The following is a 13,922-nucleotide window of genomic DNA, read 5'->3' as shown; positions in this document are numbered from 1 at the left end:
GGGGGGTTGGGTAGAGGTATTGGATACCTCGGGTCACAGCGGGCTGACCCGCACAGAACCGCTGGAGATGGAGACCGTGGCTGGGCGAGTGGTCCCAATTGCCATCCCTAGATGATGATGAGAAATTACATGTAAATGGTTGTCAATAAAAGGAAGTGTTTACTAGACAAATAAACGTAACCGCTATAGCTTATGAAAAATAGATCTTGGATAGTAATTAAATAAAACTAGCTACAATGATTCTGTTTTAATAATATTAATTATTTATTGATAGATGATTTAGAAAGATTAAGTTAATTTTTTAATCACATTTAAGGTATTTATCAAAATGATTGTCCATTAGAGATGAATTTAAGAAATATCAAATTTGTGTTAAAATTAAAATTTCCCTTTTTTTTTCAAGCAAAATTTCCCTTTTGTTATTCTCTTATATATTAGATATATTGGTCCATGGGAGATAATCAAAATAAAACTGCGAGGGCGAAAAGGAAAAGCAAGAAAGGGACCGCAGTGCACTAACGTGACGAGGCGATGGGTGAATTCGAAGGTAAGATTCAAATTTTGTGTTTATAATTGAGTATCGCGGGATTCAAACTTTACATGGTGACAAGGTGGAATCGGTGGGTGGAACCTGCGTTTTTACTGTGGAAACCTGAGGATCCTGACTATGAGAGACCTGTGTACGATCCTGAAAAGGCTAAGTTTACGGCTCAGGAAGAACTTGACAGGATGCGCGAACAAGTCAATCAAAGCGATGTATGTGTGTTTGGTTTTTTGATTATACACGTATGTATGTGTTTGTTTAATTTAATCAGAGCTGAGTTTTTGTTTGTTTAATCACGACGACAGGGTTTTGATATCGATTTCGATTACTACCGCTGCGTTTTCAACTACCATCGTGCCTATCTCGATGATATTGAATTTGGTGAATTCGGGAACGAGCCGGAAACCACTGGGGATTTTCTCACCAGACTCGCTCAGAAATCTCTTGAGGACCACAATGTAAAGGAGGTAAAATGCACTTTCAAATTCGTTTATTTATTTATTTTGGGTACAAAAGTGTCCTCTATGAAACAGCAGGACGTTGATGTGCTAATTGTTTTTTTTTTTTTTAATTTGTGTCTTTTTCAAAACAGAAGAGAGAATTCGAGTTTGTCAGGGTTGTTAAATCCAATTTCCACTTCTCTGCGGGGCTTATGTTTCTGATAACATTTGAAGTCATTGATCCTTATGATGGCAAGACCAAACCCTTCCAAGCAAGGGTACGCTACCTCAACGATACCTTCACTGAGTACATCTTCTGCAGACCTAAACCCAATATTATTGGAGGTTTGTTAACTTCTTCTTTATATATCTGTGTTTGTTTCCTGAAACTCATTGCATTTTGATTGCTTTTGATAGTGAAATACTATGGTAATGCCAAGACAAATGTCGCCGCCAAGAAACAAAGGTAGCAAAATATCTGTCTACCAAGTGTCTTTACTTTTGATTCTTGTATGGTTGATTCTTCATTAATTGATTTTTGCAGATTGGAGTCGGAGCTTTTATATGCTACAAGCATGGTGAGTAGTAGTGAGTAGTGAGAACTGGAGAGAGCTCTCTTATTTTCCTTGCCTATTTGCATCCTAAATCTGCTCGTTTTTCTCAACACTCAAGTGTGACTTGACTTCTTGTGTTCCTATTGAATAATAGACCTACTTATAATGTCAGCTCTCTTTCTCTCTCTTTTAGACGTAATAGATTCGTAATTATATATTTTAATTTGTTTTTACATTTTATTTTTGAAAATTAGGAGAATTATTTTCGTATTAGTTTCTTATAAAACTATTATCTTAATTTTCCATAACTTTCTAACAAATAAATAATATATTTTTGGTTAAAACGAATTTTTTATTGTTTTAGAATAGGACAATATTTTGATGAAAAAAAAAGAATATGAGGACTAAGGAAAAAAATGAGAAAAGTGGATTGAAGTTGTTTTTCTATTTATCTTCAACTCCACTTAACTCTCATGTAGATTAATTTAAATTTACTTTTAGTTTTGCCTTTTATTTTCCTTTAAAAGTTCTTATATATTTATATATATATATATATATGTTCATATGTAACTTTTGTATGAACATGTATTTATTTTTATAGATTGAATAATATGAAATTTAGAATTTATTTATGCAAATTTATTGTATAAATTACTTTCTTGTGACACTTTTAAGTGATGGTTTAAATATGTCATAATTACTATTTACTATGTATATGTATTTATTTTATTTAAAGTTCAAAATTGTGAAGTATGGTACTAGTTAATGGATGTAGAGGGATTGCAAGTGGTTGGAGTACCTTCATCCCAAATTATAAACTCAAAGATGTTATCTCCAACGTAGAGCGTCTACTCAATGATGAGAGGACAGAGCCCATGGATCCATGGTATGAAGGGTTTGAAGGGACTATTACGAAAGACGGGGAAAATCGATACAAAACTTTTGGTCGACTGGAGTCTTCTGGTAACGCCGAAACCCGTCTCGTGACAGAGCTGCCGATCGAAGTCTGGACGAATAATTATGTTTCTTCCTTAGATAAAGGAAAGGAAAATCGTGGTAAAGTGTCTGCTTTTATCGAGGTACAAGACAAGATTTTGGTGTTTTTGTTTTATTCTTCTGTATCTTTTATTCATATTTTTTAGGGAGAATTTGCTCGGTAGCCAAATTTTGAATGAAAATTAAGAAAATAGCATTGATTTTGACGTTATTAAGTAACTAGCTTTTGTCTCATATTTTTTCCGGTTATATCTTTTTCATTAGCAAGTTTCCGGTGAAAGGAAGAGAGAGAGTGCATGACGTTGTCACTTGGTGTTATGGATAAGAGTAAAACACCATTATTTTTACCTCACGTAAATCAGCTACATCAAACACTTCTTTACCTCATATAAATAAATAAAAAATTAATAAAGAGTGTATTCCATACCACACAAGTAGTATATGAATCTAACCTCTATAAACTAAACTTTATCCCAACCCCACCTCAACCCCTAAATACTAAATCTAAAACCCTAATCAATAAACCTTAAACCCAAATATAAACTCTAAACTCTAAACCCTAATCACTAAACCATAAACCCACGTATAAACCTTAAACCCAAATAGAATGGAACAAAATAAATAGCATAGTATATACTGATGAAATTATGAATCCTAAACCCTAAACCCTAATATAAGCCATCAATCCAAATATAAACTCTAAACTCTAATCACTAAACTATAAACTCACATATAAACCCTAAACTCAAATAGAATGGAACAAAATAAATAGCATAGTATATTGTGATGAAATTATGAAATGTCTCTGATTCCATAGAATAAGTTAATGCTGACCCCAACTATAACCACTCATCTTCTAAATACTAAAACCTAAATCCTAATCACTAAACCCTAAATCCATATACCATAAACCCAAATATTAACTTAAGAAAATTACAAACTATATTTTTAAACAAAATAGAACACTCTTTAGTAATTGTCAAGTGGAATGGAACATGCTAAAATAGTATTGTCAAATGGAATGGAACATAATAAAATTGTCAAATGGAATGGAACAATATTGCAACCGTGACTTACAGTAGTTAAAAGTATTTTCCGAAAAACGTACATGGGAATTTGGCAAGAGTTTAGTCATATTGGCACCGCGCCTAGAATTGCTCGTCGCATATGTAGATTTTCGAATCTCTGATGCTTCCCGTCCATCACCGCTAAAGCCTTTGCAAAAATAGACTTCTTCTTCCCAAAACTATTATGGATTTACCAAATAAAAAATAATTTACAAAAAGTATGTGAATGTTGGAGGGCCACGAATTACTTTTGTTGTTAATAATTAATAATGGAAACTGTTTTTGTTTGCAGGTTTTGCCGGTAGAATAGAAGGACAAAATGACAATATTATATAAAAGCCACACCATGTATAGGTGTATTAGGAAAAATGGCCATCTAGCTAATTAGTGTTTTTTTTCATAGCTATACAGCCCAATTTCCTTATTTTTTACTGGTTCTTTTTTTTTTTTTTCTTTTTTTTTTTTTTGGCTTCAGAACTACCTAGACAGAAGCAACGACACCACTGTGAGTATTCAGATTGAATTGAAGAAAACAGAAAAGAAGATGACTCCAGAAGAGGAGAAAGAAATACTTGGACTCACAACAATGTTATCCACGGGCAATATGTATTTGTTTGACGAAAATGACATGATCAAGAAATATGAAAGCCCACAGGAAATTATTTGTATCAACGTGTATAAAAAATATAATTACATTCTATATTTCTATGTCTTTCCATTATATTTTCCTTATTTTATATTTTATGAAATTAAACAGAGAAAACACGAACAAATTTGATATATATTACTAAGTCAACCAAAAGCATTTCATTTTATAATTATTAGTTTTTTTGAACACCTTTTAATTATTTGTTAATGAACAAATATAAAATTTGATATATAAATGAATCTGTTCGTGTGAATCTGTACAAATGGAACCATGACTAGGTAGGGAAAAAATAAAATTTGGACACACGGCTGTTGATAATTAATAACGTTCTAAGTAGCAAGTGCAAGGAAAACCCATATAGTTTAGTCTAAACCATCTAAATCCTTTATCCAAAAAACCTTAATTTTCGAAAAGTAAGAAAACAAAATCCCAAAACACCTCCAATCCTCGAGTGAAAAATAATATTATGACAGATAGCTGTTGACATTTATAACGTTGCTAGCGAGTGGACAACCCAATAATAACAAGCGATAATTTGAAAAATACCATATTTATGATTTTAAATTCTAAGAATACATTTTGATTTTTTCTTTTTGAAAACTGCACTTTCTTATATGTGAAAAGCCATTTATATCCAGATTTTTTTTTAAACTAAAAACTAAAAAAATATTAAAATAATAAATTATTTTGTTCTGAGATAAACACAATTATGAAATAAATACATGTTAATAATTTAATTCATGAATCACCATATGATTTTTGGATTCATGTATGTTTGGTTGTTCGTGTATTAGATTTGTTTTTAAAGTTAAACTAGATCTCGATCCGCGCAACCGCGCGAATTTTTGTTTTTATTTATTTTTATATAAATATTTTGTTTTCAATTCTAAATTGGTGTATATTATAATATATACGTGTCTATCAATTTTTAAAACATAATAAATTTACAGTATATTTTTTTCATTGAACATATTGTTTCAAACTTTCACAAGTATTTGTATCTTCTTCTATATATATATTTTCGAATTATTATTTCATTATTAAAATCATAACTATATATATAAAGATTAGTAAAATATTGTTTTACTCTTATATTCAAAATATTGTAACATTTCACAAATTTAGAAAAATTAAACTTTTCGCTTCATGGATTTATATTATCGAGTAAATAATTAAACATTTAGTTTTTGTTTAATTTTTAAAATAAACTATATAGTTTAAAATTTATTTTCATTGGTTTAAGGTAGTAAAGATTAATCATTGTTAGATAATACGATTTTTGTTATTTAAAAAAAAATCTTCATAATTTTAAAAGTTAACAGCGACAAATATTTAAATATTTAACATATGGATGTATAATATTACAACATTAAATTATATATATTTAATTTATATTATCTATAAATCAAATGAATCATCTATTGTTTAAATCCTATTATTGATAGCCCAATAAAAATTTCTGGTAGGCCCAAAATTTAAAAGATAAGATTAGAGATTAAATGTAACATGACTTTCTATGAATAGGTCTATTAGGTCCATTTTTTAAAAAATTACACATAAATCAAAGTTGTGACTTCTGTTTTAATATATAAGATACAATCGACAACTTAATGTGTAGTTGAATCACAAAAACTTAGACCACTACGTTATAAACCAGAACCTGTACAAATCCCTATTGTTGATTCTTATAATTTGAAAATGTTAATATTTTATAATTCTTAAAATGGTGAAACAAGCGTTGTATTCCATGAGAAGCTACGGTTCATTTTGCTTAAAGGCCTAGGGATCTTAAAGTAGATATCTGGAATTGTAACACATTCCATTGATGACTTGGTTGGAAGTGTTAAGTATGTGACTTTTCATGAGTGAATTCTTTTTATGCTTTGAAATTGCTCTTGATTAGGATTTTGGGTTAAGTCGTTCGGAGGTGGTGCTTTGGTGTTAGGTCGTGTTCGGTGTTTCTGTACAATCATTTTTTTTATCAAAGTTATATATGTTCAATTATTTAATTCATGAATACGTTGTGGTTATTTTAGTTCGTGTTTGTGTTGGTTTGCTTGTATGCTTATATCTGGGAATTTTGTTTCTGTGTATAAAACAGATTTATTCTGTTTTTCGTGAATAAAACAGAGCTCTTTCTTGTTTCATTAGCTGTATAGTTTTGATCAAAAGCATAGTATCCTGCAATAAATTTACAAAAAGCATAATAATTTTCAACAGATCCACCATACAATGTCTGTTTCTCTAAGTTTTGAAAAACGTAGTTGATGTTGCCATTGAAAGAGACGATGTCGGCGATACACGAGAGAATATACCATGCGAAAAAAAGAAGAAACAATAATATAGAATAATTTATAATAGATAAATATATATATTGGATAGTTTAGTCAATTTACATATACACAAGTGTAGTTTTCAAAAAAATTAAATAATAGTGTAGTTTTCAAATTAAAATCTTATATTGATGTATTTTTCCAAAATTTCTCTAACAACAAACTAACTAGATTTTAACACGCACGTTCGTGCGAATACTTTTTCATTTTATAAATATATTTGATATTATTACATATGGTTTAAATATATAATTTATATTTTAGTGTTATATATTTTGTACCTCTATAATATTATTTTATATATTTATTATTCGACATTATTAATATATGGTGATTTGCTTACTACATTTTACTTTGTTATTATTTTTATTATTTACAAATATATTTTTGAGTTACTTACAATTAAATAACAATCTAAAATAATCAAATAGAGAACCTCCTCCAAAATATGTTTTTTCTTAAACTTATAAATTTTAGATATAATACATTTTTAAAATTGATTTATTTATATTATAGAACAGATATATGTTTAAGATAATTTCTATTTCATGTTGTGTTTAAAAATATAATTTAACATATATCATTTTAGTATTTTACATGATTTATAAGTAAAAACATTGTTTTGTTTAAATAATATAGCCTATTATTTTAGTAAATTTTATACATAGTAGCATCTATCATATTATTTTAGTAATTTTTATTCATATATGATATTTTTTGGATGTTATGATATCAAGTTTTCTTTTTTTTTTAAATTAAGATTTCAATATATTAATTACTTTAATTTTTACAACATATATAGTTTGTTTTTTTTGTGGTGCATTAATACATTATTTTATAAAAAATATTTGAACTTTGATAATATTTTCTAGAATTTTCTCATCAGTTTTTTATAATAAAATAAAAATAAATTTATAATTAAATTTGATTTGTCTTTAATATTTTAAATTATTAAAATTTATAATTTTATAATAACATATTTTTTACATAGTATATGAACTAAAAGGTTATTATATACTATTATATTTTTGTATATAAACATTTAAAAAAAAATATATTGTTGAGAGTTTCAAAATAAATAAAAAGATGACATATAGTTTTAGGTATAAATTTTTTTAACCTATGTTAATAAATTTACTTTTGTATAAAAATATTATTTCGTATAAGAATTTTAACTATTTTAATGGTGAGTGATAATTTATTTAAATGAAACTATTCTAAAAAATAAAATTTGTTAATTTATCTATTTAATATAATTTTGTCATATTTAATTTATGAATCACTTTTATTTTTATATAATACATAATATAATTATAAAATTTATAAAAATAGTATATAATTTTTATTTTCTTGTTTTATAATAAAATTTTAATTAACACTGATTTATAATAATATTATATTACTAATTATGAAATTAATTAATGTGTTATTTTATAAAAATATTTACATTTTTAATAAGATTTTGTTAGATTTTTTCTCAACAGATTTTGCTATAATTAAAAAATAAAAATAAAATTTATAGCTGGCTTATTATTAATGTAAATAATCAAACATGTTATATTAACTAATTTTTTGAGTGGTCTTACTATTACTTATTAATAGTAGATAAAAATAAGATCCAAAATTAATAGATTAGATTAAAGATCTACGTCTTGCGTTGGAGCGAGAGTATCATGAAAATAATTTAATTTACTTTCCACTAAAGTGTTAAATAGTTGCAAAATACATTATAGATAACATTGATAAATGTAATTTTCATTATAAAATTGTTCACTATACATGTTAACAAAAAAAAGTATAATGTAATGTTAATCATAACCTTGACACTAATACCTTACCGAAGTCTATTCCAGATAAAAGATTTGATACCACAAAGAACAGACACTAAACCATAGACCCCAGCAAAAAGATCATAGAAAGATCATAATTGTAAGACATTTATGAGATATCAAACAAAGTTTTATAGTAGAAATTTAGATAAATAAAGTCTAATATATACTAATCGGATAATAAAGAGTTGGACATGGATTCTTCATTGCAAAAATATAAGACAAGCTGTTGCAAACTTTCCATTTTAGTGGCAAAATAAAAAATAAGAAAAACATACAATTGCTGCCCCAGTAGTTAAAATACTACATTGGCTCTATCTTTCTTTACAAAAATGCAACACAAGTGCAAGCAGATAAAGCTAAGACAAAGGAGTTAACTGTCACGGTCATAGGCATCTTCCCTTTGTCTCTCCTCAACAACATGCCTTCATATAAAGGCCAGTTTAGTACCACAAGTACTCCTGTTACCACAAACTGCAAACCCATTGTCTCTACATCCTCTCTAGAAGTCATTACTAGTCTCATAAACGCTGTGGCCAAGCAGAAAAGATGGAGCATCCCGAGTGTTCCGAGGAGGAGAAACATCGGAGACTCCACTCCAAACTCCATCACCTCTTTCTCGTACCTCTCTGCAGCCTCCTCTTCTGCTACTTTCGCTGTGATCACAAACGCAGACTCCGAAACCCCAACCTTCTTCTTAATCGTGTCTATGAGTCCGAAAAGAAACGAGCTTGTTCTTCTGTAAAGCCACATCCTTTGCTCGTTCCACCATCCACGTAACGTTCCTCCGCACCACAAGAACTCGGCTAGACTATAAGCATTAGCTGCAACAGTCACGTATCCAAACGGGATAAACCACCACGAGCTCCATACCTGGAAAGAGCAGACCGGTTTTTTACCCAAGATTTAACAAAAACAGAGTAAAGCTATTTATTTCACCTTTGGAAACAGAGGAATGCCTTTGAGGAGACAGAGAGAAGTCAAAACAGAGTAAAGAAGCACAGGTACTGAACTTGGAGCCCAAAGGCAATAGCAACAGTAACCAAGTATCAATCCTAAACCGATCTTCCCTTGGCCATACCAAACCGGACTATACTCTGAAAGCAGAACCTGAAAGTCACCTTCCGACCATCTCCTATGCTGCACAAGCATTTGATGCAAATTGGTCGGCGCTACACCGACAAAAGCTTTCTTTTTCGGGTTCAAGTATGCTGATTTCCATCCACGGCATTTAATCTCTAAACCGGTTATTACATCCTCTACCGGGCAACCATATTTCACACCCATCTGCCCATTGAAACAAACATTCTTAACTTTAGTTTTGAGTGAATGAGATATTAAAAAACCGGTTTGCGTCCGGCTCAAGAAACATTTCGTAGTAAGCAAGTATTAAATCACAGCTTTACCTCCTTTCCCCATTGAGAGTTTTCTTCATAAGTGCAGCTTGCAAGAGCCTTAATCATCTCAGTCTCTGAAATATAGTCAGATTCTTCTTCTTCTACCTCTACCTCTCCATACTTTCTTCCGCAGATCACATCTCTTCTGTGAAAGCAGCCAGTTCCAATGTATAATGGACCGCCATTTCCATCCAATCCATTAAACTCCACCTTTATTAAAAACATTCCAAAAACTTTAAAGCTTACTTATAAGCAGAATCAATAATAATACTTCCTCTATATATATACAAACTTACATCATATCCAACTCGCATCATGCTTGCATATAAATCATTCTTGGTAAGGTTCTCAAAACACTGCGGGAACTGCACGAAAGCAATCTCCTTCCCCTCTTTCTCATCAAGTAGAATGCAGAGCGCGTCACGTGCTGACTTTGAGTTGTTTGAGTACATATCACAGTCCAAGTTTAGTATGATTCTCCCACAGGTAATCTTCGAAGACACCCTTATCTGTAAGAGAATGAAAAACGGTGTTACATTAAGAGAAAGGAAGATGCCTTGTGGAACACGTAAACTATTACCAATGCGTTCATGGCTCCAGCCTTGAAGTGATGATGATGCTCTGGTCTCTTCTCTCTCGATAAGTACACCAACGTTGGTACTGTTACTGTATTACCTTTTCTTCCATCTACCAAAATCTGATTAAAGGAAACAAACACACAAAGATTCAGTTATCTGAAGTTTTCTTGCAGAACCATAATAACAGTTACTTACTTGAAGAATGGTTCCATGGTTTCTGCGCGTAGCGTCAGAGTCCCACTGGGAGAACCCGTCACCGTACTTCAAACGCGCCTCATCTGGTATTATCCCGGGTCTCGCCGCCGTTTCGATCCTCGCCGCCATTTCTTTATACAACCTAGCCACTTCCTCTGCTTCAGCTGAATCAAAACCACTTGCCTTGCACGACAAGTAAGCAGCAGGGGATCTCGGTTCAACGTCGAATCTTTTGCAATACGGAACCCAAACTTTAGCAAACTCAGCTGCCTCCGCAAGAGCATAGAACGTGAGCTCGGAACCACCGTCGTCCGAGAGATACACGGCAAGTTTCTCCGGTGGGTAATCGAGAGCCGCTACGGATAAGACTGTGTTGACCACCATCAACGGCGGCTCAATCACCGGATCCGCCGTGCATACGAAAACGTCGAGCCTAGGGAGATCGTCACCGTACCTCCGGGATAGTCTATCGGTGAAGGTGAACCGCCAAACCGGGTTCCAGCGGGGAGATTGCATGACTATCCAATACAAACCGAACCAAATCTCTGTGACTAGCATAACCAACCAGATGAACCGAACTAAACCGGTCCGGTTCTCATCAGTCTCTACCGGTGCGGTCACTCTGTAGAGCCAAATCCAACAGATGCAAAAGAAAACCGAGGCTGAGAAAACCCGGTACGCTATCACCCTTCCGGTTCTACTACCGGTGATAAAAAGCGGTTCGTCTTCGTGAACCGCTCTAAACCGGTCGTCTCCTTTTCTCATCATTGTAGGGAGAGATGAGTGGAAGGGGTTAAAGATAACAGAGAATGAGAGAAACGTCTCTTATTGTTGGTATATGTAGAGAGAATTAGTGGAGGCAGTCGTTTTAGTGAATAAGATGAGACTTATCGGTAGAAAGAGATAAAAGGTTGAAGCTGATGTTTTAGACTTTAGCATATGGTTGTTGCTGAGTAGTCAAAGGTATCTAAATCTTGGGCAGTGCTGTATGCTAAAATCAAGAATCACCACCATGACGTTGTGGACTAACAAGCGAGACTGAAACACATGGTTTCTCTTTTCTCTTTAAGAGATAAAAGGTTGAATCAGAGACTAGAGAGATTAGTGGAAGGGGTAAAAGATAAAAGAGAAACGTCTCTTCTTGTTGGTGGTATATGTAGAGAGAATTTAGTGGAGGCAGTTGTTTTAGTTAGTAAAATGAGACAAATCAATAGGAAGAGATAAAAGGCTGAAGCTGATGTTTTAGACTTTAGCATATGGTTGCAAATAACAGACTTCAAGACAGGAAATGGAGTGTTGGTGGAATCTTTTCCTGGAGAGGGAAAACAAGAATGAGTGCAGGTTTTGTATTCTTGTAAAATATGAAGCAGACAGAGCAAGAAGAAGCTTTCTCTATTTGCAAAATGAACATAAAGATCCATTCCTGAGGAAATTGTGCGTTTTTCTCTCTCTTTTTTTTCCAACAAAACCTGCATTTAGCTGATGCAAGCAAATCTAGTAATACAGTCTTTGTTGTGATGCTCAACAAGTAGGAGGTGATTCTTATCTTAAAATACTTTTGCTCATAACTTCACTTATAACTTTTGGGTTCATCTTTATCAGGCCTTGTCATTTCCAAGCTTCTGGAACTCAGATTCTAAGGTGTCGAATATCTTGGTGCCTTCCGTGTCTGGCTCGGGGAACTTAACGTGGACCGAACCATGTCTGATCGGTGCACTAGACCCTTTAACCAGAGCCTGTTGATGGACATAGTCGTAAAGCTCTTGGTGGAATGAGTGGTCCAAAGAGAAACAATTGTCTACTGTTCCATTTGAGATGTGCCTACCAGATCCAGACCCTTCCCTTCTACAGAAATGTGGCAGAGACTCATAGTCCATTACCTGCATTAGGTTGCACAAGATTTACACTTGCTGGTGGGCACATGAGTTTGTTCAATCGCTGCTTACCTTAAGCAACTCATCTTTACCGCAGCCTTTTAGAACTTGAATCTTCTTCTTGGTTCTCTCTTGCAACAGAGGCTTTATGGTTTTCCAGCAAGCCGAGAATATGTAGGGGACATTGACAATGTAATATGTCTCCGTCTTCTCTGGGTAGTTTAAATCGTCAATTGTGGTTATAGCAGTCATTAACTACGCAAACAAGTACAAATTATTATAGATAAACCATAAGCAAGCAAATGTGAATTAGTAAAAGAACAAAGGTTAGATCAAATACCTTAATTTGACTTAATGCTGAAAACTTTAGACCAGACATATCCAAAACTTTCAAACAGGTGCAGATTGGTCGTCCCTGTTTCTTTGTAGCAGATGGCTGCAGAAAAGTAAATCACACAACTAATAAGATCATAAAAGTAGAAAAGGAAAAAAAAAAGCTAAAAGAAAGTAGAGTTTTGGACTGACCAGTACTACACGATCTCGGTACTCATTCATTTGAATGTGAGACTGTATATAGTAGTGAACCTGAATGAAGGATATGGTCAAGAGTTTGAACTTCATATAAAGTATTTTGAGACTAAAATGAAGAGAAAGAGAGATGCTTACTGAGGCTTTGTCATATGTGCTAAGCCCCACACCAATGGCAATGACAGGTAGACCCTAAAAGTTAATCAAACAAAACTTATTAGTTGGAAACAAACATGCTTATTAGAAAAGTCAAAGAAGAAAGAAACTCAAACTAGTAGTAGTAGTAGACTTGTTACCTCCTTTGAATAACCAGAGAGACCAACAAGCTGAGAGTCTCTGATTCCTCTGTACAGCTCAACAGGAACAATTGGTTTCTACAGAACCAAAAAAAAAAACAATTTACAGGATAAGATGAAAGGGTCACAGAAATTAGATTCAAAAGCAGAAAACTCACATTTAGTATATTGTCAATCTCGTTTTGGGTCCTCCATTGTAAACAGTCGAGCAACTGTAACAAGTGTTAGTTTAAGCCCCCAGACCAAAAAAAGGGCTGATATAACAAGAAGAAATTAAAAAAAAAACAAAGAGATTGAAACCATTTGATGAGATTTGTGGACATTATAGTCCCTGGCCTTAAGGAAGCGCAACAAGGTCTCTGTGGGATACCCTTGATGAATGTTCTGCAAGCATTACACAACATTTTTTATCAATCATTTGTCTTTTCTGAAGCTACCAGTAGGTAAAGATCCAACTGAATACTCTGGATCAGCCCAGTATTGATCTTCTAACTACAACAACTACAGATCCTTCTAACAACATTGGATAATATTGAATAAACCAAATGCAAAACATCTTAAAGCATGATTCAAAATATAGATCCAGATCATTGCCGACATGACACAAGATTTGCCATTTAAACAAACCCCCCCCCCCCCCCC

General features: G+C 32.5%; 3 protein-coding genes across 6 annotated transcripts in view; 1 reads left to right on the top strand and 2 right to left on the bottom strand.

Annotated features, from left to right (window-relative positions):
• The first annotated feature begins 465 nt into the window (after positions 1-465).
• LOC106333173 lies at positions 466-4,247 on the top strand. 4 transcript variants are annotated; one of them, XM_013771653.1, is made up of 7 exons: positions 466-547; positions 612-756; positions 850-1,011; positions 1,137-1,329; positions 1,402-1,450; positions 1,529-1,562; positions 2,301-2,723. In XM_013771653.1, exons 2-7 carry the CDS (start codon positions 730-732, stop codon positions 2,379-2,381), a joined length of 546 nt encoding a protein of 181 aa, XP_013627107.1. In that variant the 5' UTR covers positions 466-547; positions 612-729; the 3' UTR covers positions 2,382-2,723. The 4 variants fall into 4 exon arrangements, 3 of the variants coding, with proteins under 3 accessions (XP_013627107.1, XP_013627106.1, XP_013627105.1); XR_001268307.1 differs by adding an exon at positions 4,077-4,247 and having other exon boundaries at positions 481-756; positions 2,301-2,617; XM_013771652.1 differs by having other exon boundaries at positions 481-756; positions 2,314-2,723.
• A 4,343-nt stretch (positions 4,248-8,590) lies between these two features.
• Positions 8,591-11,859, bottom strand: LOC106335650 (cellulose synthase-like protein E1). The gene is made up of 6 exons (XM_013774230.1): positions 10,583-11,859; positions 10,390-10,506; positions 10,106-10,318; positions 9,819-10,019; positions 9,352-9,699; positions 8,591-9,285 (listed from the first exon to the last, which is right to left on the bottom strand). Exons 1-6 carry the CDS (start codon positions 11,348-11,350, stop codon positions 8,737-8,739), a joined length of 2,196 nt encoding a protein of 731 aa, XP_013629684.1. The 5' UTR covers positions 11,351-11,859; the 3' UTR covers positions 8,591-8,736.
• A 97-nt stretch (positions 11,860-11,956) lies between these two features.
• Positions 11,957-13,922, bottom strand: part of LOC106335651 (SEC14 cytosolic factor-like) — a 2,543-nt gene continuing 577 nt past the window's right edge. The window contains exons 3-10 of the mRNA XM_013774231.1: positions 13,581-13,664; positions 13,439-13,492; positions 13,281-13,358; positions 13,123-13,176; positions 12,982-13,041; positions 12,797-12,892; positions 12,529-12,711; positions 11,957-12,462 (exon numbers count right to left, since the gene is read on the bottom strand). Coding sequence (XP_013629685.1) covers positions 12,181-12,462; positions 12,529-12,711; positions 12,797-12,892; positions 12,982-13,041; positions 13,123-13,176; positions 13,281-13,358; positions 13,439-13,492; positions 13,581-13,664 — 891 coding nt within the window. The 3' untranslated portion in view covers positions 11,957-12,180. The remainder of the gene's footprint in view (positions 12,463-12,528; positions 12,712-12,796; positions 12,893-12,981; positions 13,042-13,122; positions 13,177-13,280; positions 13,359-13,438; positions 13,493-13,580; positions 13,665-13,922) is intronic.

Source organism: Brassica oleracea, chromosome C3 (genome assembly GCF_000695525.1).
Source record: "Brassica oleracea var. oleracea cultivar TO1000 chromosome C3, BOL, whole genome shotgun sequence".
NCBI classification, from domain to species: domain Eukaryota; kingdom Viridiplantae; phylum Streptophyta; class Magnoliopsida; order Brassicales; family Brassicaceae; genus Brassica; species Brassica oleracea.
The sequence above is the reverse complement of the archived record's forward strand: the minus strand, read 5'-3'. Positions and strand labels throughout refer to the sequence as shown.